Source organism: Haliaeetus albicilla, chromosome 6 (genome assembly GCF_947461875.1).
Source record: "Haliaeetus albicilla chromosome 6, bHalAlb1.1, whole genome shotgun sequence".
NCBI lineage: Eukaryota > Metazoa > Chordata > Aves > Accipitriformes > Accipitridae > Haliaeetus > Haliaeetus albicilla.
The window spans coordinates 44,794,859-44,818,135 of NC_091488.1; the positions used below are offsets into that span (position 1 = coordinate 44,794,859).

Consider the following 23,277-nt stretch of genomic DNA (forward strand, 5'->3'; position numbering starts at 1 on the left):
AATTTTTGATGGAAACTTGCTCTGTAAAAAAGTGTATTTAATACAAGAATAGAGGAGTACTCAGAATACTGTTTCTGTTAGATTTTTCAAAAATGTATACATTCCAGGAGGCAAGGCAGAGTAGAGAAGAAAATTTATTGACATCGCACTCTAGAAGTTACTGCAGTGATGGACATGAAGGATCTAAACAGAACAGTACTGGAGCTTTATGGCTTTGATTGGAAAAAGAGTGAACAACTGATACTCAAACATCAGTAAATTAGCAATGTTAAGATAGATTTGCAACTTTATTTCTTACTTCTGTAGATATATGCATCTGACGCAATATGTAAGCACCCTTCTCAAAAGAAATGCAATGTATTGTTTTTCTGCAAATGAGTTTACTGCCTTGTATGCTGTATCCAACAGCGTACACTTGCACTAAATTGTGTTTTTGTGTGTAATACTGAAATATGCTGGCAGTTATTGGCAGCAAAGTTAATTTTTTAAAAAGAACCAATAATTCTGTCAATAATGTCCTTCTCTAATGGCAATAACTGACAGTGTTACAGTGAGGTCTTGCAAAGTTATATTCTATGTAAACATGAGCTGCATGGATATGTATATGATGTGTTCCTAATTGGAAATAACTTGGTGACAAACCTAGGAAGAGACTCTGAGTTCAGACTTCCAAACTCTTATCTTCAGAGAAAACCTGAAAGGCTGGGATGTTGTTATTTTCTTTCTCAAGTCACAGTTTGAAACTGTAAAATCTTTCATCTGCCTGTTCTGGAAAATACCAAATGTAGGCTGGCACTCCTCATTCGTTAATACTGCTAAAATAAAAATAAAATGCAGTTCAGGAAACTGATGCAGCTAACTTTACTCTTTTGAAGACTTTGGAAGGACGCCAAAAATAGCCTCAGCACCGGTTTTGTTTAAAAATGTATTTGCAGAACCTTAGAAAATGTTCCAATAATACAACTCGATAAATGGGAGAGAGGGAGAGAGAGGTTCCTACCAAGCACGGGCATTGATACTAGACAAGGTGTTAATCTTTCCTAACTTCAAGCATTTACAGACCAGACATGGACAGCTGAGGCAGAAGTGGTCTGTAACAGAGCTTCTTTCTCTCTGCTGCCAGTGAAGGGAGCCTTGCGGACTACTAGCCCCTATGTTCATGTCTGGTTTTAAGTGTCTGAAGTCCAGTGGGAAGAGCTCTCTCTAGCTATTATGTGCACCATATGAATGCCAGTTTCATCCTGTGACTCTGGAAGATCTATCAGCTGGCACGTGTTAAAATTAAGCTCATATATTGTCTGGTGTATGTTAAACTCCTCTTTTTTTTGTATAGAACAGTCCCATCCAGGAGAGACATTGGACTGTCCTACAAAAATAATAGGATTTAGTTTTCATTAAGAAAACTATTAATTAAAAAAAGTTTTTATTTATAAAAACAAACTCTGTCACTTGATCTTAAAATAGTTTTTATGCTAGTCATTATTATCCTACTGTGCTTTATTTTGATTTGTTAAAACCACTTATAGCAAATCTTTGGCTCAGGTTCTGGACAGTGTTTTGAGTGTGAAGGTAGCTTTTGGTAACATTCCTCGTCTGTAAATTTTTGTATTCACCCCTGAAACTGCTTAAAAGTGCAAAAGATCAAGAATGTTAGTGGTTTGGGTTTTTTGGTGGCGATCCCTTAAATGAATTCAAGCTGGATTAAGCTCTCTTCCAGCCCACTTTCAAATCAGCAAGTTCACTCTATTGAGTCTCCCAAAAGGTGAATGTATGCCTTACCACGTACCTTGTAAGTGAGCCTGCCAGGAGCTGTAGAAAAGAATGTGAGGATCAAGAATTTCTCATAGGAATCAACCTGCAATTTTATACTCTTCTTTCAGCCTGCATGTGTTGGAGTTTGGGAAAACAGGACAAGAGCATCATGAGATGTTCAGTGCTGAGTCAGACATGAAATATTGTGTTAAAGTAAAAAACACTGCTGTGACTTTCACTTAAACAGGTTAGCAGATGGTCTGTGTAAGTCATGTGTAAGGCACTGGTACAAGTGTTTGCTGTGATCCCAGTAAGAAAGGCACTCAGACTCTATGAGATACTGATTAAATATCATTCATTGGAACTAAAAAGAAGGAAAGGGAGAATGGATAATCTTACATCCCTTCCGATGCTGGGAATCCCATGTTGTGCAGCATCAGACAGACCTCCGGCTGGGGCACGGCACAATGTGCAGAACCCCATCTGTGGAGAGGTTTGCTGGCATGATGGTCTTCAGCGTTCTTACAGAAGTTTTAGAAGAAAATGTTATTAATAATTTCTGCTGTCGAGCAAAAGAAAGTTTGCATGAGAGCATATTGCTTCCCTTCAAGATAAAGACGTGGTGATGTAATTGCTGGAGCGAGAGCTGCCTTAGAGTCCTCTGGTACGATTAACTGGCCAAGTTTATCCTGTAGCCAGGGTATATGTGCAGCACAGGCCTGAAGGCCAAGTGCGAGGCACAGCACAGACCTGCAGCTACTTGGGCGAACTGTTCCGTGGGTTACTGACTCTGTGCAGTAGCCTCTTGGTTAGGATCACTTCAGTCCGCAACCGTTCAGATGGGGCAGCCTGCCTTGTTCCTGCAGCAAGGGAAAGGTGTATCTCGCAGCTCTCAAATGACTGCTATGCTTGCAAAAAGGCAGTTGACCTGATCATTTTGCAGTGATTCCTGTACCTTCTAAAAGGGCCAGGTTTTCTGCCTGTATGCACACTGTTGCATAGAGTTTGCATATTGAACCAGCTCTTTCTGGACACTGTTTTCATACCCCTGATAGGTTAGTTTCAGTAAGGAGTACAGGGCTCCAGAGGTTGCGTGCAGCTTGGTACCCTTCAATTACTGTGACCCTGGCTTGATGGCTTTCAGCATAAGCACAGTGGGGAAAAAATAGCCTAAAATTGGCAATCTGTTGATTAAAGTGTACCGAAGAAAGCCTAAAACAAGAGATAAAGCATTTGTTTGTGAACAAGAATGAGGATGCACAGTCAAATTTTCCAAGGAAAGCTGTTGTTAGCAATCTTATTTATTAAACAGCCTGCAGTGGTGGGAGGGAAGTTCTGTTTGAATTTTTCGTACTCATAATGTTTTTAAAGCCGCAAACAAACTTGACAAACATTTGTTTCTGCTTTGAAAAGTAGGTACAAAGTAGGGAAAGAGTATACAATAAAAGATATCTGCATTTCAGAATATGCTGAAGGCTATTTTCAGATACAGTGCAGGGCTAGAAGAGAGAGCCCATCATCCTGTTCTGAAGCAGGATAAATTTAACCTCTGTGGCTAGCATATTCCAGTGCTGCTTATGATCAGTTTTTCTTAATACCCTAACCTAAAGGTTTTTTTTACCCCAAATTAAAGCTGTGAGTAATCTTTAGTGTGTATGTGTGAAACTGAAGAACAGTTTGTCACTGTTTTCATTACTGTAACATACTAAATATCCAAAATTTGCTGTTCCTTACCACTACCTTCTTGAAACTAAACAAGTCTTTCCAAATTTTCCCTAATGAAACATGTGTTAAGCTGTGTCATTTTGGTCCTTTGGAATTGTTACAGTTGGTCCCCATCTTCAAGTATGGGATCTGAAGCTGTACCTGGTTTATCAGCAGAGATATGCATAGTGCAGAATAAAGCAGGATAACATACTATTGTCTGATGTTTTGCATGACATAGTTATTAATATATGTAGCAGCTGGGTTTTCTTTTAATTTTTTTGCAGTACAACACTGTTGGTTCCTGGTTTTGTCCTCTGTTATAAACCTGAGTTTTTGGCAGTGTGCTGCACAAACAATTATCCCCTTCTGGCCATCCCCCCTCCCCCCTTTTTTTTTATTTAAAAAAAAAAAAACAACCAAAACCCACAACCAACTAAAATGCAGTATTTTCTACCTGTCTCTACTGAATTTCATAATACTTTTTCCAAGCATTTCTCCATTTGGAATTGTACTTCTGTCTCCCAAAGCATTTATAACCCCTTCTGCCCTCTAAACTGTGAACTAAACTCACAGAGTTTAGTTATCTGCCAGTCACTAGAAAATATTAACTGTCATCAGGACCTCACTTCATAGGACTGTCCCAGCTGATACTAAATTATTGATACGTACTCATTGAGAATATTTTTCAGTTGTGCATCCTCCTTATTGTCAATTCACCTTTAGCCTTTCTCCCTGGTTTGCTTATGAGGATGTTTTGCGGGACAGTCCAGCATCAGACTGCATTGCATCTAATAGCTGTCTTTTAGCACTTACAAGAGGTCACCAGGAAGACAAAGCCAGGATCTTCACAGTGGTGCCTGGTACGAGGACAAGAGGTGATGGGTATAAATCAAAATGAGAGATTCCAACCTGATAAAAGAGCTTTTCACCATGAGGATGGTCAAGCAAGTGCAGTGGGTTGCCCAGAGAGGTTGTGCAGTCTCCACCCTTAGAAGGTTTTAATACATGACTGAATAAAGTCATGAGCAGCCAGGTCTGATTGCCCTGGTTTGAGCAGGAGGCTGGACTGGAGACCTGCTAAGGTCCCCTTATGTTTCTACTCTTTTTCACATCCCTCAGAGCTTCTCTTTTTGTCCTCTGTGTTTGTTCTTTTGAGAGTTTGACAATTCGTGTTCATATCCCAGAGGCTGCTTTTAAAAGTTCCTTCTTTTCTGTGGGGCAATCATTAGATCTTGCTGACAGTATTTCAAAGATGTATAGTTCATTTCACCAGCTGTACAAAACTTTGGGCTCCACGTGATTTGTTTCTAAGTCTGTGTTACAACATGACATCAGTTTCCAAATACAGCATCGTCCACCTGCAGTAGTTTGCCGGTGACAGCGGCAGTTCTCAGCAGTGGCATAGCCACAGAGACGCTGTAATTGTCATCTTCTGGATGGTACTGCTGCACCTGAAAGTGAGCATCCAGGCAGTGAGCAGGGCCATGCAGTTACAAAATGAATCTCCTCGCTGCCTTACGACTTTGTCAAGGCTGTGCTCATGTCCTTCCCCTGGCTCCCAGCTAGCTTCCCGTGCTGATGTAACATCTCGGTGCGCTTCTTCAAATGAAGTTAATAAATCAAGTCCATGCTATACAAGGGATGTCATAGGTTGAGACTAACTTGCAAGTGAGCGCAACAGCACAGCTCACTTGGGGCAGTGTCTATCTGTGAATGTTGTATAGTTTTAACTTTCAGAGGTGAACCAAAGTGATCAAAAAAGCCTTTATGTTGAAATTTTGCACGGGCCTCAGTAAGTGCAGGAGTGCATATTCCCATCAGTAAACGGTCAACATTCATCACCTCCCCCTACTTCTCCTACCACCTTGAACCATTTAACATTACCAAACCTGGCCGAAGAACTGAAAAACAGCAGGGCACTCCCTGACTGCTGGAGCAGAACAGGCAGTGGCCTGCCCCTATGGAGAAGCAGCAATTTTTCTTTCCTTTGATCGTCCATTTATCCATCTGTTTCGTATCCACTGTGATGCTCGGGGCCATGCGACTGGACGTTTCCCCCTCACCCCCTGCCACTGCCTCCAGCACAACGCTTCAGGGGGAAGGGTGCCATTCCTGCCATGCTCACCGCAGTGGAGAGAGCGATGACTGGTTAAAAATAAATTTGGGAGCAGATGGCGAGGCAGATTATTGTTCATCCTAGGGCGATGATGATGATGTGCCAGCTAACTGCTGGTTGTCTATCAGAATTAATCAGGAGCTGTTGTGGCACATGATCAGTGCAGCCACTGCTACCCCTGGGAAAAGGGAAGGAAGAGCAGGGAAGCAGCTCTGTCAAATGAGTTACTGGAGAAGCACTTGGTTTTGAAGAAATGAGAAGTTTCTGGTGGAGAAAAGACTATATAAAAAGAAAACCAGGAATGTTTATTAGGGGGTTGGATTTTTTTTTTAATGTATTCACACTCTTTTATATATCTGTAGGTATGCCTAGCTCCTAAAAAGCAACTGGGAAAACTTGGTCACTTTCTTCTTGCTTTTGTCTCAGTGGAATTGTAGATCATCAGAAATAAAAACATACAAGATGTTTATAGGACCTTTACGAGCACTATCTAGATGGATAGTATGAAACATTATCTGTGGATGTGCCTGGTTTGGATTTGTGGTCTGTGTCAGAGGAAAGGACTTGACACTTGCTGTGCTCAAAACACTTCACAAACATTAATTCTCTATACACTCATAAAACAGACTAGGCGAAAGCTGACTCAACCCATTGAGCTGAAAGGCAGTATCAGAGGTACAGCTCCAGAGTTCTGATGCTTTAGCAGTCTGAAGGGTAGTTTTTTCCATGCTACCTTTTGGTTTGTTGGGTTGGGTTTTTTTCTGTTTGACTGAAGAGGTTAATGAAACGATGTAAGAATTAGCATGTTTTGTTTGATCTAAGAAATAAAATAGGAAGTGCATTTTTGGTTAATGTGTTGTAATAGAAATCAACAGTGAATTTCAATCACTTAGTCCACTTAGATAACCTGTCAGTCTATTTTGTTAGCCTAGTGACATTTGTTAAACTAGATTTCTTATTTTGTGTCTTCAGCTTCTATTGTCCAGGCTGTCTGTCATGGCATCTCCTTTCAGTGTACATCCAGTCTGGTGTCCAAAGATACATTTTTCTGGGGCGTACTTTATGGAAAACTTACGTTTTTGTTTTGGAAGACATTTCAGGTGATACAGTCTACCTTAAATAGCACATTTTCCACAAACATGCATTCTCAAATACAGAAGGTGGGATGAAATCTGCTATTTCTTCACTTTTTTTTAACCGCTCTTCTTTTCTTTTATACTTTCTTTTTAAATGGTAGTGCTGTTTTAGGTTGTTAACAAGGTATTTCCTTATGCAAAAATAATCTGAGGGCCCTGTCCCTATGTAACAGTGAGTGGAAAACAAGGCACGCTCCTTCAGCTCTTATTTTTCAGGTGATCTAATTTGAGATGTTAGCAGTAAGAAGAAATTAACTTAAAGCAGAAATAAGATAGAATGACATAAAGAGAGGTGGTCCCTCTGGACTTGCAAAATTTGCAGATGTCAGGGAGGCTTTTTAGAGCTTTATCAGGCATTACTGTAAGCTTCATCAATATCTCTCTTTAACAGTTCCATGAGCAAGATGGCAAATCACTAGCGGGTTATCTGCAACAGCAGTAATCTTTAGGTCAGGAACACTGTTAAAATATGCCTGATATTAACAAGTCCTTTTCTCTTGCTGGTATTGCAAATGATGAGAATAGAAATAAATTACTTTGCTGGCTTATTTCTTCTTATGCATAGGTCAGGCTGAACTGGAAAACTAGTCTCGCTGGCTTTGTTTCTGATCAGTTCTCCTGTGTGCCACTGCAGGAAGGTCAGACTCAGTATTTTGCATCTCTAGCACCTGAAATGTCCTGTCTTATTTTTTTAGTAAGTGAAATAATCTTGGGAACCAGTTTATCTCCTTGTCCTTGCCCTTCCAAACTGCTTCTTTTGGTATGCAAGTTGTTGGAGTGAGAAGACGGTTTAAGGAAAGTTATGCGCACATGGGATGGCTTGCTCTTTAAATCTTTTTAAGTGGTTGGATGCTGGTAAGATGGGGTTATATACAAACGCTGCAGTGCGGAGGTGCCTCGCTCCATCGGTGAGTGTTACTCAGTTTTACAATGAAACCTGTGATGAGAGACTGCAGTGAAGAAGGCAGAAATTGCCCTTAGCTGTAGAAGATATTTTTGCTTTAAAAAGAGCAGTAATTGAAAACAACACCTCTTTTCCAAGCAGGTAGTAGAGGTGAGAGTGCTGGGAATTTGGTCTTTGAAGGGTTGTTAGCAGATATCTTGTTTTTTAACATGTGCTTGTGGCACTTGTGACTGTCTCCTTAGGCCATGCTGTCATTTTGGTCCCTCTCACCTACATAGGCCCATGTGGTTCCCACTACACAGGTCAAAAGAAAAGGGATAGATAAGGTTGTTCTCTGGGAAGGTAAAAAATAAACACACACACCCACCGGTTGCTTCTTTCTCTGAGGCAGCGTGGGAGAGAGCTACCCAGACCTCAGTCCCAGCTTCACAAGAGATCCTGCCCAGTATCATGGGCAGAGATTTGAGCAGCCTCAGCAGTTTCTCCTGCACGTTTCGCCTGGTGCCCTGTTATTCCCCGCCCCCCCCCCCCCCCCCCCCCAATTTCTTTGTCCAATGTTTTTGTAGGCCTAGTGTGTGTTAGCTTCCCTTTCTGTTCCAGGTTACCTCCTGGCATATGTGCGACTCTGCCACTTAGAAACCGCCAACTTTTTTCTCTCCACGGCAATTCTGGCACCTTCCCACAGTTTGGAGCTCAGCTCAGTCCCGGAGAGCCTCTCTTTCCATTTGCTCTCTCTTTTCTACTTAATGAGAAAACGGGGCCCTTCCTGCCAGCCACTGCCTCAGCCACAAAGTGCTGCCCAAGCTTTCAGTGCCGCTCCCGTCACTAATGGCTCCGTACGGACAGAGGGGGAAGGAGAGTGGTCAGGCACCGAGCGCACCGTCTTTGGAGGAAGCTTTGCCACCGCACTTGACTTCTCTTCATTCCCTTTTGCTGGCTCTGGCCACAGCGCTGAGCACCATGTTAGGTGCAGGGGGTCCTGCAGGTGGGATCTGGCTCGGCTGTAATCCTTTCCCAGCCGTGAGAGGTGGCCCTTCATGCAACATTACTTGGATGGGTTTGCAGTGTCTCATTTGGGCATGCCACAAGGAAGGGGGGGAAAGATATTTCCTTTGAGAGTGAAGAAGTAAGAACTTACGCATGAAGGAGTTTTTAAAAGGCATAGCATTAAGAAGAAAAGAGAACAGGGGCTGGTGTGACTATCCAGAAGAATATCTAAAGGTACAAAAAAGAATACATGGATATTCCAGTTTTCTTGATGGCTGGTAACAAGTGAGGCTTCATGTGATAAAATGTGAGAAATATGAAAAGATTCAATAGATTTATAAAAATACTGTGTAAGGCAGCAGTTAAAAGGTGGGACTTCCAGGCAAAGGGCATGTGCACAAGTCTTAGAAGGGGATCTGTTACCCTTTGTATAGCTGAGAATACAAGTTAGTTGAGTAGAAGATGCTAGCCTGCATCATCCTTCGTATTCGCAGCAAAAAGTGAATCGCAAAAAGTCAATTGGAGGGCAATACCCATTCTTATCACATACTATTGTATATTTTTGCAGTGCTGGGGCACCTTTCAAAAGCTGCAGGCTAGGAGCGTGATCTCTTGCACCAGTAAATAGCTGGCAAGTGTTGCCTATGAGCTATTCCAGACCTTGATCAGGAAGGAGAGTGACATGATGTTTGTTCTGGTAATAGACTATCTTTGTTTTAAGTAACCAGCATCTGAAAAACCCGCTGTGTTTGTTGTGAAAGGCCTCTAAAACCTCTCAGAAAACAAAAAGGGAAAAGTTAGACTGAAGAGCAGCCTGTCCTCTTGGTGTTGGCCCTTCGTGTGATGCCATTGAAAATAAGGCTGGAAACAATGCACTGGCGTGGAGTTTGCTGCCTTGCTTCCTCTTTCCTGCCATTGCCAGCTGCTGCCATCCCAAGGCTCGCCACTGCTTGAAGCACTGGTATGGAAACGCCTGCTTCTGACATTGGCCCCGTTAGCCTTTCAAATACTGCCTTGGGACAATGGCTTAAGGATTTCATTCTTGCTCTATGTTCTTAAATAGATTTTCTTGTGTGTACATGAGCAGATTTGCACAAAATGCAAAGTCTTAGCATCCATGGCGTGTTCCCTTGGGTACTCTTCTTTTTAACTGGAGTTTATTATAATGAGTAGAAAATGATATTTTTAAATTTTTTTGTTAATCTGTATTATTCTCTGTTGGCGGCCCTAGTAGCTTTGTGGAGGAAGCTCATGCAGTAGGGAATTTTTCTTGCTACACATTAGCTCTGAAGAGAATTTGAAAGTAAAGGGCTTCAGTTATTGGCATTTCTGAGCCACCATCTATTGAATTTGAAGCCCTTTTTGACTACAAGTAGCATAGTAGGTGTGCCAGAGTTGTAAATCTTTCTCCTCGGGGAATCTGTTGTATGTTACTAAATGGATTCGGTAGTGACAGTGAACATGGAAGAATAGATCTCTTCCAGAAAATAGGAAGTGCTGGTGTGGTTTAACAAACGGATCTCAGGCATGGGAAGTATTTCATGTTTGCCATTGCCTGAAACAGGGGGGTCTGGAACGAGCCTCTGAAACGTTCTGTTTCCCTGTCCCCAAATGCTTGAGATTTTCAGGGAAGAAAAACACTGTCCTTATGTGTTCGAAGGTGTTGCCAAGGGTGTCTTATTTCAGCAATTCCTACTTTTATTGTTAACAGCAGGGTTCATTTTGTGCTGAGAGGGTCCAGAACAAGTGCTGGACACTATTCTTGGCCATCTGTAATAACATTCCAGCACCACCATTTTTCCCAATTATGCCTAGGATAATGTGATTGCCTGAGTAAAATCCGCTCTGCAGCTTAACAGAGAGACCTTCTGTTTCCAGGACTGCCAGTCCCTCAATTTTTATACATTTACACACTGCTCTCAGGGAGAATAAATAATACATGAACATATGCACTGGCTAAGTGAAATTTTCTTCTGATTATAGTGAGACACTGGTTAATGGCAATTATAAAATATATTTCTTCCATCTTTTGCTAATCCTGCTGTGCATTTAAGAGTATGCCTTTATCTTTTTTGTTGTTGTAAGTTGCCATCTTGTTTTTATTTTTTAAACAAATTGCTTTGGTCATTTTTCGTATGTTGGTGAGTTGCAGTTTTGAACCCTCTTGAACACATTTCTGGCAGAATTACCTCATCTGAATCAGAAATAGTGCTACTGCATAAGCGCCCTTAAATGCTGTGTCTGCTACATCTATATTACAATAATAGAAGCTTTGAAAAGAAACTGATTGACATTAATCCCAAATAAAATGTTTACTCTCTGTTTAATACCTGGTGGGCAATTCAGTACTGTGACTCTGTATTAAACAACAAAAATGTTTAAGAAGCATTATTAAGGCTCAAAATCAGGTACTCAAAGTCAGAGCTATGTCTTGGAGTGCATATGTTACGAAATGGTGTTGAATTGAATGGTCAAACAGTGGGTTTTGCACTTACTGAATTCATAGAATAAACCTTTTTTGAAGGCTGATTCGGAGGGTAGAAATATATGAGGCTCCTTCCCAAACCTGTTACACATCTGGGCTAGGCAGTTGAGTGCTGTCCCAAGGACCTGGATTTTGTCCTCCTGCCTGCACCATACAGACTGATTTCATATTGAACAGGTCAGTGAAAACAAGCTGTTTGGAGGTGAACGATCCTTGCTCGTTCTCTAATTCACAGAAACCTGTCTTAAAACCTTATGGTCTGATACTGAGAAGTATCGATCTCACAGCTATTGACTCAGCAGGATTTATGCTAGAATATGTACAGATCTGGGAGAAACTGGATCTAGATTTGGGGCATATAAAGTTAAAAGGAATTTTTTTTTTCCTTCATTTTGGGGTCGTGATCCCATTTGTAAACAGTAGATAACTCAACTTTCTTAAGAATTCAGATACTGCAGAAAAATTCATAAAGAGATTAAAATCTCACTTCAGATAACAGTATTAGTTACATTATTTGTTCCTATCCCCATTTCTAGCTGAACTGCTGTGCTTGACATATTATAAACGCGCACTCCACATGCTTCCTCACTCATCTGAGGCAGAATTGTGATATAAAAGATGTTTTAGCAAATTTCAGTCTAGGATCTGATAATAGGATGTGTCAGGCAGCCTTTAGTATTGGTTGTTGCTATCTTTCCTGGCTATAATCCTAATTGTATGTACCTGGTAGTAGTACCTCTTCAGGAAATGCAGAGAGGAATAGAGGAGATGCTGTACTTTCTTAGCCTGCTACGAAGAGAGCTGTCAGTTTGGGGAGCAAGATGCTGTATTTGGCAGTCCACGTTCACATCTGCTCAGGCCTCATCTGGTGAGTGTCACAATTTGGTTGCAGTGCCGTTCACAGGGGTGCTGCGTACTCGGCTTCAAACTACAGCCGCTGCACTGACCATCTCATGTACTTTTCAATTCTCTGCTTTCAGATACCACCCGCATGTTCTGGCTTTGCTCTGTCACTGTCTCTGACCGATGTTACTCATCTCACTTGCAATATACCTTGTCTTCTCTACAGTTAGAAATTTTAAAGTGAGCCTTTTCAGACTGTTGGGATGAAGCCTGACGGATTAGGGTTTCAATGGCAAAGCTGGATGTTTTATTCCAGAAGTGAGGTTAGCAAATCTTCCCAAAATGCTGATGTTTCCTACACGTGGTCCAGTGTTTGTTCATGTACCCTAAGAAGCTCTGACAACAGCGTCTGCTCTGGACTATTGCAAACAGTACTAATATAAAAACATACACTTTCTGTGTCACATTTCAAGATATAGTACTGCAGTGAGCCCTGGGCTGTGGGGTGTCCTCAAGAGCTTGAGATCCAGTGGACCATGAAACCTGTCTCGGAAGGATGAGATGTGGCATTACATTTTATGTAACACACTGTGCTCTGTAATTGACTCTTTTAATGCATGTGTAGAAACACTAAATCACTTGCAAGAGAGAATGGTATTGCTGTGGTGTTCAGGAGACAGATTTTATTGATGGGTTTCTCTGTTTTTTGCCTAAAACAACTGGAGTTTTGGAAGTCAAATGTGAATGTAAATGTACTTGGGACTATAGGTCTCCACTAAGGGGAAAAAAGAGAGATGGGGCCAGGGAAGGCTACCCAATAAAATTGACAGGAGACTCATCTTTCCATGGGGCAGGAGTGCGTTTCCCACACAGACACACTGGATTGCTTTCTCATTGAGATGCTGAGGACAGTTTAATGAGGACTGAGAAGTCTCTGTTAAGTCAGGGAGTCACTGAAGATCAACAGCTCCTACAATCTAATCTGCATTATCATTAATCCAGTTAACAGTCAGCTGTTTTAACAATTAGCTCTGTTACTAGCTCAGTCCATTAAGGTCACTAAAACTCTCTTTGCTTCAATTTAACCCCTTGGGTTGCTACTTCTAGTAGGTAAGTATCCTTGTATCCTAATGTGGAGTATGTTATGGTAACTAATGATCCTGATCTGTTGTAGCCACTCGGCCTACTATTTGTGTCTTTAATGATTCAGGAGAGAAATGCCTTTAGGTGCTGTCGTAAACAGTGCTCTAAATCTTGAAAATCAATGAGAAATGAAAGGAAGTTAATTATAATTTGTACTGACAGCACTGCCTATTACTTAGGTTGCTAAGTATTTCCATTACATGAGCTTTGATCGTTTGTGGAGGGCGGGCGTAGGAATTGCTCAGTGTTTTTTGTTCTGTTCAAAACTTTGTCAAATGCTTACTTTATGCTGAGTTTTTCCCATTCTGTGCATCCGACTAAGTTTAAATTGCTTAGGAAAATTTAATCAAAAACCAGTTTGGCTGTATTGAAGAATGGGCTGATGAGAAAATGTAAGAGGAGACCGGAGAAATGTATATTTTTGCCTGTGTTACATTGTTCTGAATGACAGGTTGTGCTGTGAAAAGATATTCCATCTCTCTGGCTTGAAACAGGAAATTAATCTGATGACCAGGGCTCAAATTAAGAAACAGAATTAGCTGCTCAAAGAGCATGGGACAGAGAGGCGCAGGAGTGGGGAGAGGCTGGGATTAGAAAAAGCAGCCCAGGAAAAAAGAAGGATGGACAGAGCAGTCTGAGAAACCCAGTCTGAGAAAGCAGGACTAGATAGACCAAGACTTGCTAGCAAAGAGAATAGGACCATCAGAGTGGGGAAAAGCCAGGAACTAGGATGGGAGCAGATGGGAAGAGCTGGGAAGGAAACCTCAGGCTTGGGTCTAGCAGGTAGGATAGCAGTTCCCACAAAGCACATCTCTTTCAAGAAGCTAGAGCAGGACCCAAGGTGTTCCCTTCTCATCCTCCTGTTTTTTGCCAGGAAGCAAGCTGGCAAGGCGTCCTGCTCCCTCTGCAGCACTAGCAGGTTGTCACCTTCTCTTCGTGGAGTCAAATGGCGGAGGCCAGTGCGGAACTGAGGGCTCTAGGTCTGCAGATTAACCATATGGCTGTCGGCACAACATCACGTGGCGGGAGGCATTTGTCCGTCTTCCCGTTGGTGGGAAACTCCTGTCCTTTCCTCAGGGCCTTAATGCTCTCTTTTTAACATCAAATGAAGTGCTCAGGGTTAGGGAGTGCTGAAATTAAAGTTGCTTATGCATCCTGTAACTTTTTCTTTGTGACATAACTTTTTTTTTCCCCCCCCACAAAACACATGCTTTGCTCAGCGAGAGAGAGGAGCTGTCTGCATGTAATGTACTTTTTGTCTGGCTTGCTGCAGAAGAAGGGAAAACATGCAGTGTGAGAGTCAGGGAATTACTTGAAGAAAATGGCTGTAGTAGCCACAGAAACATGATCTGATCTTCCAGGCCAGCTGAGTTTCTGTGTGGTGTTGGACTAGTCATTCTGAGCTAAACTTTTCAAAGACTATCATTAGCTGTTGTACCTAACTCATTTAAGATGCCTGATTCTAGAGCCTGGAAGAAGATTATTAAAAATACTGCACGCGCTTTTCTGAAACAGAAGTTGCAGAAAAGTATTTCTTAGGCATCTCAAATCAAGTACTGCTCAAATCAGCAGATACTTCTGAAATTGTGCCATCTGTGCCTTAGCTCACTCTCCATGTAATGGTAATAATGCTACTTCTAAAAGAAAGTTGTGGGAGATTTTGAAAATAAATTAGCTTAATGTTTTGTGACGCAGTCAAGAATAAAGAATTGGATGAGGATGAAAGTTGGAGGAATCAAAAGGAGCTGAAAGATTATAGTATAAAGTACAGTGTCGTGCACCTAGCATCTAATGCAAATGCTTCCTATAAATGTGGAGTTCATCAGCTGAAAACTACAAAGGAGGAAGAAGATCTGGGAGTATTGCTAGATGTTGTGATAATTGAGGCAGCACTTTCATGATCTGTTACACTGTGATCTTAAAAGGTCTCAGTGGCTATTGGAGAAGGACTAATGCCGTTGGGCTTTTGGGAGAACTCATCTGGACACTTGTATATACTTCCACCTTTACAGCAGAAAGACGAGCGCAAACTGGAGAAAGTGCCCAATGAGGCTGATAGCATGGTCAGAAGAATGGGTGGCCAGTCTTAAAAGGCAAAGAAAAATGTGTGGCTTATTAAGCATTGCAAAATGAAGTTGGAGGGATGAGTAAGACAGCAGCTTGTAAATATACCTGAAGGATTAACAGCAAGATGGAAGCTAGTTGAGCTGAGGTGCATTTTTTTGGCACAACACTAAGTAGGTTTGAAATGAATGGGAATACATTTAGGTTGAAAATTAAGTAGTTTGTAAGTGTCGGAGTAGTGAGAGTCTGAGGCAGTATCCCAAAGGACAGAGTGGAAGGAAGAGACCTTGTTGGGCTGGAGATGAGGCTTGAACCCTTTGAGAAGGGTGTGAGCAGGACCTGGGCTCAGACTTAGGAGGCTGTACCCAGTTAAATGTGTTAATTATAGCAGATGCACCATGTACGTTTGGACATCATGCGTGCAGCGTGTGTGGGCGGTTGACCTTTTCCTTCTCTCAAGTGAAATCAAGTCATTAGGAATTATCTCTTAAATATTCTGGCCCTAAACTTCAGAGCTTGAGCTGCTTTAATCTTAGTATGCCTTGGGGAGCCAGATTACCAGCGTATCTGCCCTGCAGAGTCTGGGAGCAGATGAGGAGATGTCTTTCAGATGGCTGGTTTTTACATGCAGCCAGAGAGGTGCCGGAGCATGTGTGGAAAAGAGGGGATGTATGCACTCTTCATTAGCATTTCCAAGATGCAGGAAAGCCTCATGCCTGTTTGCTCCAGGATATCTACTTGTCCTGGTTTGTGCAGTATATCTGAATGGAAAACTATCAGTTGTGTAAGGGCTGAGGGAAGAAATACGTCGTCAGAGTGGGAACATTGCCATTCTCAGCCTTTGGATGGCTTCCACTTCATGATTGTCGCATGCAATTCATATCTGTAAGGAACACATGTCACTGCTGATGTGATGTGCCATGTCATAAAAGCTCTGGTGACATTTTGTGACCTCTTAAAAGTCTAATGAAAGAGGTTTGCAACATATAAATGCCATCTGCTGTGGCAAAGCAACTTCCCAGTTCTCTAATCACGTATGCCTCTTGTGAAATGCTGCATCACCTCGAAAAAAATCAGCATATAAGTGGAGGAAGCTTGTCATTTCACTCATTCCCAGATTCTTTACATAATTCATGTATTAACTTCTTTTTTGCTTATTAAGAACCCTGAGGGGTGGAAGTTGCAGCAAATCCATGATAGCTTTAGGAGTTCCGTTTCATTAGAGCTGTATTTACTTTCTGATTTTTTGGTACTCTGAATTGGAACCATTCTCCCTACGATCTTAATCTTTTGCAAATACTCATGGGGTTCACAGATGGAAGCGTGAAAAGTCTGAGCTGTCTCAGGAACATGTAACAGGACTTCTGGGGGGGATGTAAAAAGAGGGGAGTTTTCCTCATTAACCTGTGTTTTTTTCACATAGTCCATCATGGGAACTGAGATGTGCTAATTATTTTAAATTGATTCGACTTGTTTGCCAATGTGTCACGCCAGTAGCCTCAGATGTGGGATGAGGAGACCAAACTTGGCTTCAGTTTTTGCCAGGCTGACAGCTTATATAACGTACAGTTTTTGAATCAGTAGGGGCAATTTTTACAGCCTGAAAAAAATAGGCAGAGTGTTTCATGCTTGGATGGGAGAGAAGAGCACTTTATCCACTTATCCTTTACTTTGCATACTGCTGTTGTTGGGTGCTCTAGCTTTAACATGTAGATAGACAAACTTTGTAAAGAGAAAGTTTACTGCAGGAAATGTGTACGTATTACAGGCCACATATACAACACATTCACATTAGTTTATAAGTAATGATGAGCAAAAGCTACTTCAGATGGTGCTGAAGTAGAAAACTGCATCTCTACAGAGAGGCAAGAGGTCTGCCTCCTGTCATAAACAGTGCTTCTGTGTGTTTTCCAAGAAGCGTGCAAGCATTGTCTAGCCCTCACAGCCATCAGTGAAGAAGTTAGGTCTGGTTTTATTGCTGTATTACAGGCAGAGAAGGAGGTACACTGAAAAATGAAGTGACAAGGCTAGCAAATCTGTGTAAGCAGCAAAGCAAGATGCCAGAAGCCCTGGCTTGCCAGCCTGTCTCATTACATCATGCCCATATGCCCTGGGCAAACCCCATTTTTTCAGCTGTGCTTGTACATAGCGTCGGTGATATAGCAGGCTTCAATACTGGTTCTAATTCTGATTTTTAGACATAAGCTTATCATTTCCCTGATATGACCTATCCTCAGGCTCCCTATTGGTAAAAAGATCTTTTCCTTTCTTCACTGGAGATGATGCTAGATGTGTATAGGTGTCACAGAACGGATAAATAAAAAAATCACACAGGCACAAGAGAAATCGAGAAGCCTGTGAGCGTCGCTCTGGATGTGTTATGAGGAGGCAGTGATATGTTCTCAGTCCAGCACTTGCAAGGATAAGTCATTACACTGTGCTGCTCCCCTCGTAGTGGACCATATGGTAAGGTCCTACTGTGCATGTACTGCCCCAAGGGTCCTACTCACAGATGGAGTGATGAAACTGAAAAGCCTGCTGTGCAGGAGTTCAGAAGGTTTTTTTTTGTAACTGCATTGCCATGCAACCATTTCAGTTGCCTTTGTTTGACCTGTTTTTATAGATCCTGATGAGGTCTGTAAAAAGATCTTATTCTTAATTGCTATTCATACAGTTCTTATCTTGCCATTCTTCATATCAAGAAGTTAATATGGGGGTTAGGTGGGATTAGTTTTTTCATTTGCTGCTCTGCAGTAATGACTATTTTGCATGTTTTAGCCCTGAAACAGAAGGAGAAGCCATCTTTTTGCATTAGTTGCAGAGTGAAAATGGTTATACTAACAGTTACTGCAGGCTGGTTGGTGCAGTGTGAAACTAAACCCTATTTCATTCTGAAATTAGCCCGTTTGCGTGGCCTGGCAGATATCAGTGCAAGCACCTGAAACAGAAGATATTTGAACTCCTAAGAATATATCGTATAGCATTTTATCACAGCCCAGTCGTAGCTGACATTTAAAATGTGCAGCAAGAAAGAGGGAGTGAGTTTAGGAGATGTCTCAGTAGAGGTACTGCAGCCCATCTGGGCTTTTCAGAGCGAGAAACTGTACCCAGCTGGGTATCACTGGATGGCATCAAAATGCTTGTTTTGTTGTCTGCTTAAATAATAACCAGGTACACTGTGTGTGGGAAGGGGTTGTCGGGGAGAAAAGCTATTTAGCATCAAGCTAAGAAAACAGCAAAGCATTGCTGTTTCAAAGGCTGTACAAAGAGCTGGGCCTGTTGCTTTCTTTCCAATGCTTAGCAACTTTTCTCATTTTAGGAACTTTCCGCTGTACTTTCTGTGAGACTGAAGTGGAAGAAGATGAATCGGCGATGCCCAAAAAGGATGCAAGGACACTCGTGGCAAGATTTAATGAGCAGATTGAGCCCATCTATGCGCTGCTACGTGAGACGGAAGATGTTAACTTAGCCTATGAAATCCTCGAGCCAGAACCCACAGAGATTCCTGCCCTGAAGCAGAGGTGGGAATGCGCCTGGTCTTCTCCCACTGCGCTGTTTCCTTGTAGTACATTCGTCTGCTCTGTGAGGCTTTCCCAAACCTTGTGCAGCCTTTGGCTGCATTGAGAGCTTACTTGGTCAGTACCAACTATTCAAGCAACTGACCGGTTTCCCCAAGGAATGTGTAGTTTATAAGGAGACAAAGGGCCATAACCATTTTTTACTAAACAAGGCAGATGACTATTCTTCTGGTCAGCCTCCTGTATGTAGTTTTCTATGGGGTGGGGTACTCGAATTACCTGCTGCTTGCTGTGCTGTAGCTGGTATGTATACCAAGCCCTTGCCCCAGTATTTAAGAAATGCAAACTGCAGCTGTTTGGCAAAGCACTGAGGGTGACATCTACACCGTCTTCTTTCTCTCAAACCCTTATCTTTCATCTATTCCTTTTGCTTCTACCCAGCTTCTGAAAATAAGCTATCTGCATTCCACACTTTGTGTTCTAGTTCGAAGACATTACTTGTAATAAGGGTATTTTTTTCTTCTGATTTTCTCCTACTTGTTACACACCTTTTTGGGAGAAGACCATGTTACAGTCAAAAACTCTTTAAAATATTCCTGCCCATGGGAAATGACACTTTCTTTCAGAACATTCCTAGCTGTACAAAAACAGATTATGTTTAAATAATGCAGAAAGATGTGGGGAGCTGTCAGTTTTGTCAGCTGTGGTGAAATGTGATGCTCTTCTCTGTGTTTAAAAAAAAAATTAATTAAACACATGGGGAGGAATGTACCATGCAGGGAAGCATTCCCACAGTGCCTTGGGGTGCTTGGCTTTAGTTAATGGGAGAGCAAGCAAGATACTCATTTTTTTCTCTCAGGCTAACCTTGAGAGAGAATGTTCCTCATATATTCATGCTAGACAGTTTCTAATTAATATAATTAAAAATTCTTTGCCTATTCATAGTCTTTTTCTAGCCAAGAAGGTAGCTAATTTTCCTCATCATTCTGATAGAAAAACAGAAGTAATATAGAGAGGGAAAGAGACTTTTCCAAGGTCACTCAACATGTCTTTGGTGATATGGGGAGTCTTTGAAGCCTTTCTGCCCAAGCTGAATCACTAGCCTTTGCTTTAAATCCCTTTTTTGTAGGTTGAGTAGTAGAACTGGGATAACTGCACCAAAAAGAGAGTCATTTCTCAGTCTTTCCCTTCTGTGCACAGGAAATTATCACAGCAGAAGCCTGGTGCATTCCCATGATTAAATAGCAGCACCCACTTACTTGACTCTTAAATACTTAAAAAACATTGTAAATGATTAATTACTTTGTGCAAGGAATGACAAAATAAATAGGCGGCTTTTTAAATGCTTACTTGAACACAACTTGCTTCAGCACATACGATGATTTAATTATTTATTAACTCTTATTAATTCAAAGCAGCTAATTGCATGAAAGCGCTGCTGTGAGATTATTTTTTTTTTTTAAGTGCTAAACCCTGGGTTATTTATTCCTTCCATTTTTATGGAGTCTTGAGTGTCTGAAATCATTGAGGAAACTGACATTTTGTGATTCTGAAACAAACAGAAAAGGTCACAAAGTGCCTGCATCATCTCTTCGCACCAATGCAGGCGACTTCATATGTTTTCAGGAGAGTTAGAGCTCTAAGCGACCGCACTGATATTGCATAACTGCCATTTACCTGCCGTGGAAAACCAGGCAGATCTTCATTCGTATCCTTCTATGAGGCTGTTAATTTTCTTAATCTTGGGAGGACATGAATTAGCCCCACAGGTTTTGAAATAAACCTGCTTTACCTAAGCCCTTCTCTGTGGTTTTTGAAAACGGATCGATTTTAATAACCCTTCCATTTTCTTATGTCAAAATAGCATGATTTAATATAACAAAAATCTTCACAGAATTAATGTTCTGTGGTCATGCTATCAAGAACCATGGGTTGTCTGTTGTGAAGTTGAAGCTCTTAAGAGCAGCAAAGTGAAAAAGTGCTTTATTTCAAACACGGCATGGTCCCCATTATGCAAGACCTTTTCTTAATAGTCTGGGCAGGATTGAGATGAAAATTTCAAGTTGTTTCCCATTGCACGGTGTGGTTTCTGTGGGCCATACCTCAGCTATGTCACGGATTATTTATGTCGCCTTTAAAGGCAGCTAACCACTCATTAAGGGATTTCCATCAGGGTAAAACAACCGATGGGTAACTGAGCAAATGTAGCCACATCTGGGCCACTGAGCTGCCACAGTTCCTGATTGCAGGGTGGCCATGCAAAGTCTAGACCTAGGCAAGGAAAAAGCAGAACTTGGATCTGAGAGAGAGAGAGAAAGATTTAAGAGTGCACTCCCTTCATCTGCTCTGTGCTGCCTGTAAAGCAGCTCGCGCACCTGGACTTTTGCTGGTGCTGGATCCATGGTGTTTAATCCTGTATTTTGGAACAGGGTTGCTGAACAGTAAGATCTCTTCTTGCAGTAAGGTGTATTCCCCTGGTCATGTAGTCTTGAAGGGTTGCTCACTCCTACCAACAGTGTCGCTGAAGATGCAGTTCCGCAAAGAAGTAAATCGAGGCACGTTTGCAAAGCTCACTGAGGTCCAAAAGTAGACGGAAAGCGTCTAGATGGTTCCACCTAAGTGTGGGACATTGCAGTAGGTGGCTTAAGGTAATTAGTACTGTAGGTGTCTCTTAGAGTTGTTACTTTCATTTTTGAAATGTTCCTGACATGGAATAAGTGTTTTGCTGCTGAATGATACCGCATAGGGGAAAAAGTCCATTTTAGGCACACTTACGGGGACCTCTGTGCAAAAGTATTATTAGGCAGTTCCTGGCACTACTGAGTATTTAGCTGTCACGCTGCAGTCATGGGGAGGGAGAGCTTGGGGGAGAGCTGCATTGTGTATCTTGTGAGGAAAGTGGATTACATAAAATCGTCAGGGAAACGCTAGTTAGAGATTTCTATTGTGTGGGAAGCAGAGTGGTGCTTTTCACAGAACACACGCCTGTCTTGGAGAGCTGAAAGGTACCAACACTTGAAATAACGTACTGGAAAGAAGGTCTCTGTGTGGTTCCTTAGGTTATATAAGCAATACATGTGCGTGAGTCTTCTTTCCCAAAATTCAAGGCTGCTGTGAAGTTCTCCTAGCAGGGCTGGCTGCAGGAGAGAACCAGTTAGTGTGTGGACACATGTTAAAACAGATGCTGTGAAGTATTTTACTAACAGACCCCAGCAAATTCACTTTTGGGAGGCTGTGAGTAGCCCTCAATCTAAACTGCGACTGAACTCGCCAATATTTTTTATTTGGGGAAAAGAGATGATCACCTGCCTGCATAGTTTCCCCTCACTGTTTACCCCTAAAAATCCAGCAGAATTAGTTCATCAAGCAGTGGTTAAGTCCTTGCTGAATTAAAAAAATTGCATATTACTCAGGTCTTCTCCAACTGCAACCTTATTTTAAGCATCTCAATTAGAGGAAAGGTCTTTGGGTAGATAGCAGCGACTGAACTGTGCTCACTGACAACTTCTCTCAGCTCAGCTGGCACCAAAGCAGGGACGCTGTGAGTATCCATGATGGATTTGCTCTGGACGAGAGGAGGAGTCCGGGCAGGTCTGTTACCTCTGAAAAGCCTTGGGTACCACTGGCAGTCAGATGAGTGAAATTTTATGGCTGAGGGTGGGTGCAGTCTGCAGAGGATCTGTTTCTCTGAGAAGATGAAATATGATTTTGAAGTAGAGGAACAGTCACGTTTGGTTTTCCCTGCCTGGAAAGCAGTGAGTTTCCATTCAGCTGCTTTCCCTGATCAATGCATTTGTAGCAGCACAGGCCAGAGACGGTATTTTAGGCTTATTGCTATCGCTACGCAGAAAATACTCCACCTGATGTCCTCTTTCCACCAGATCCAAGCAGGAATGTTTCTTTTCTCCATCAGTCTCCTGAGTTAGAAAGGAGCCTGGAGAAAAATGTGCTGGCTGCAGCTTCTCTTGGAAAACAAAAGGAGGGCTAGGCTTTGACTGTCGTATGCTTTGCATCAGTCATCACCTTTCTTTATCCAGCTTTTCCACGATGAAGACAGTTCTGTCTTGCCTCCTCCAACACATCATCACCACAAAAAGGCCTTTGCCCAGCCCTGGTTCTCTGGTTTGAAGGTGCCCTCTCATCTTTTCTTCTCTTCTGCCTGGACTTCTCAGTCCTCCCAAGGCTGTATCTGTGGATAGTACACATCTCCTGTGTAACACAGGAGATGTGACTTACCACAGGCGTTGTCACTCACAATTCAAGCAAAGGTTTGAACTGTGTTTTTCATGGTGAGTTAAATCCTTCACAAGTCCTGTGATTAACAATGGTTCACAGATCTGAGCATGCTGGGTCTCTGGGCCTATCATCTTGACCTGTTTAAACTTTAGTGCTTTTTTTAATGCAGCGTAGTGTTGCTGCGAAAAGGCCAAAAAGAGACTTTTCCAAATACCAGATTACTGTTCAACTATGTTTTTCTGCTGTGATTTTTATTTCAGGGTATTCTCAGATTTTATGTTTGTTCTTACATGAGTGCATCAGCAGCTTTAGTGCTGTCTTCTCTTTTCAGCATCTGTTGTGGAAGTTGCCATGGCCTCAGGTAGGGTTTCCCATTAGAGACCCCC

At 42.0% G+C, this 23,277-nt stretch overlaps 1 protein-coding gene across 3 annotated transcripts in view; it reads left to right on the forward strand.

The window, feature by feature from the left end:
• GTF2E1 (general transcription factor IIE subunit 1) overlaps nt 1-23,277 on the forward strand; it is a 55,394-nt gene that overhangs the window by 25,317 nt on the left and 6,800 nt on the right. For all 3 annotated transcript variants that reach the window (XM_069785862.1, XM_069785863.1, XM_069785864.1), the window contains exon 3: nt 18,457-18,658. In XM_069785862.1, coding sequence (XP_069641963.1) covers nt 18,457-18,658 — 202 coding nt within the window. The remainder of the gene's footprint in view (nt 1-18,456; nt 18,659-23,277) is intronic.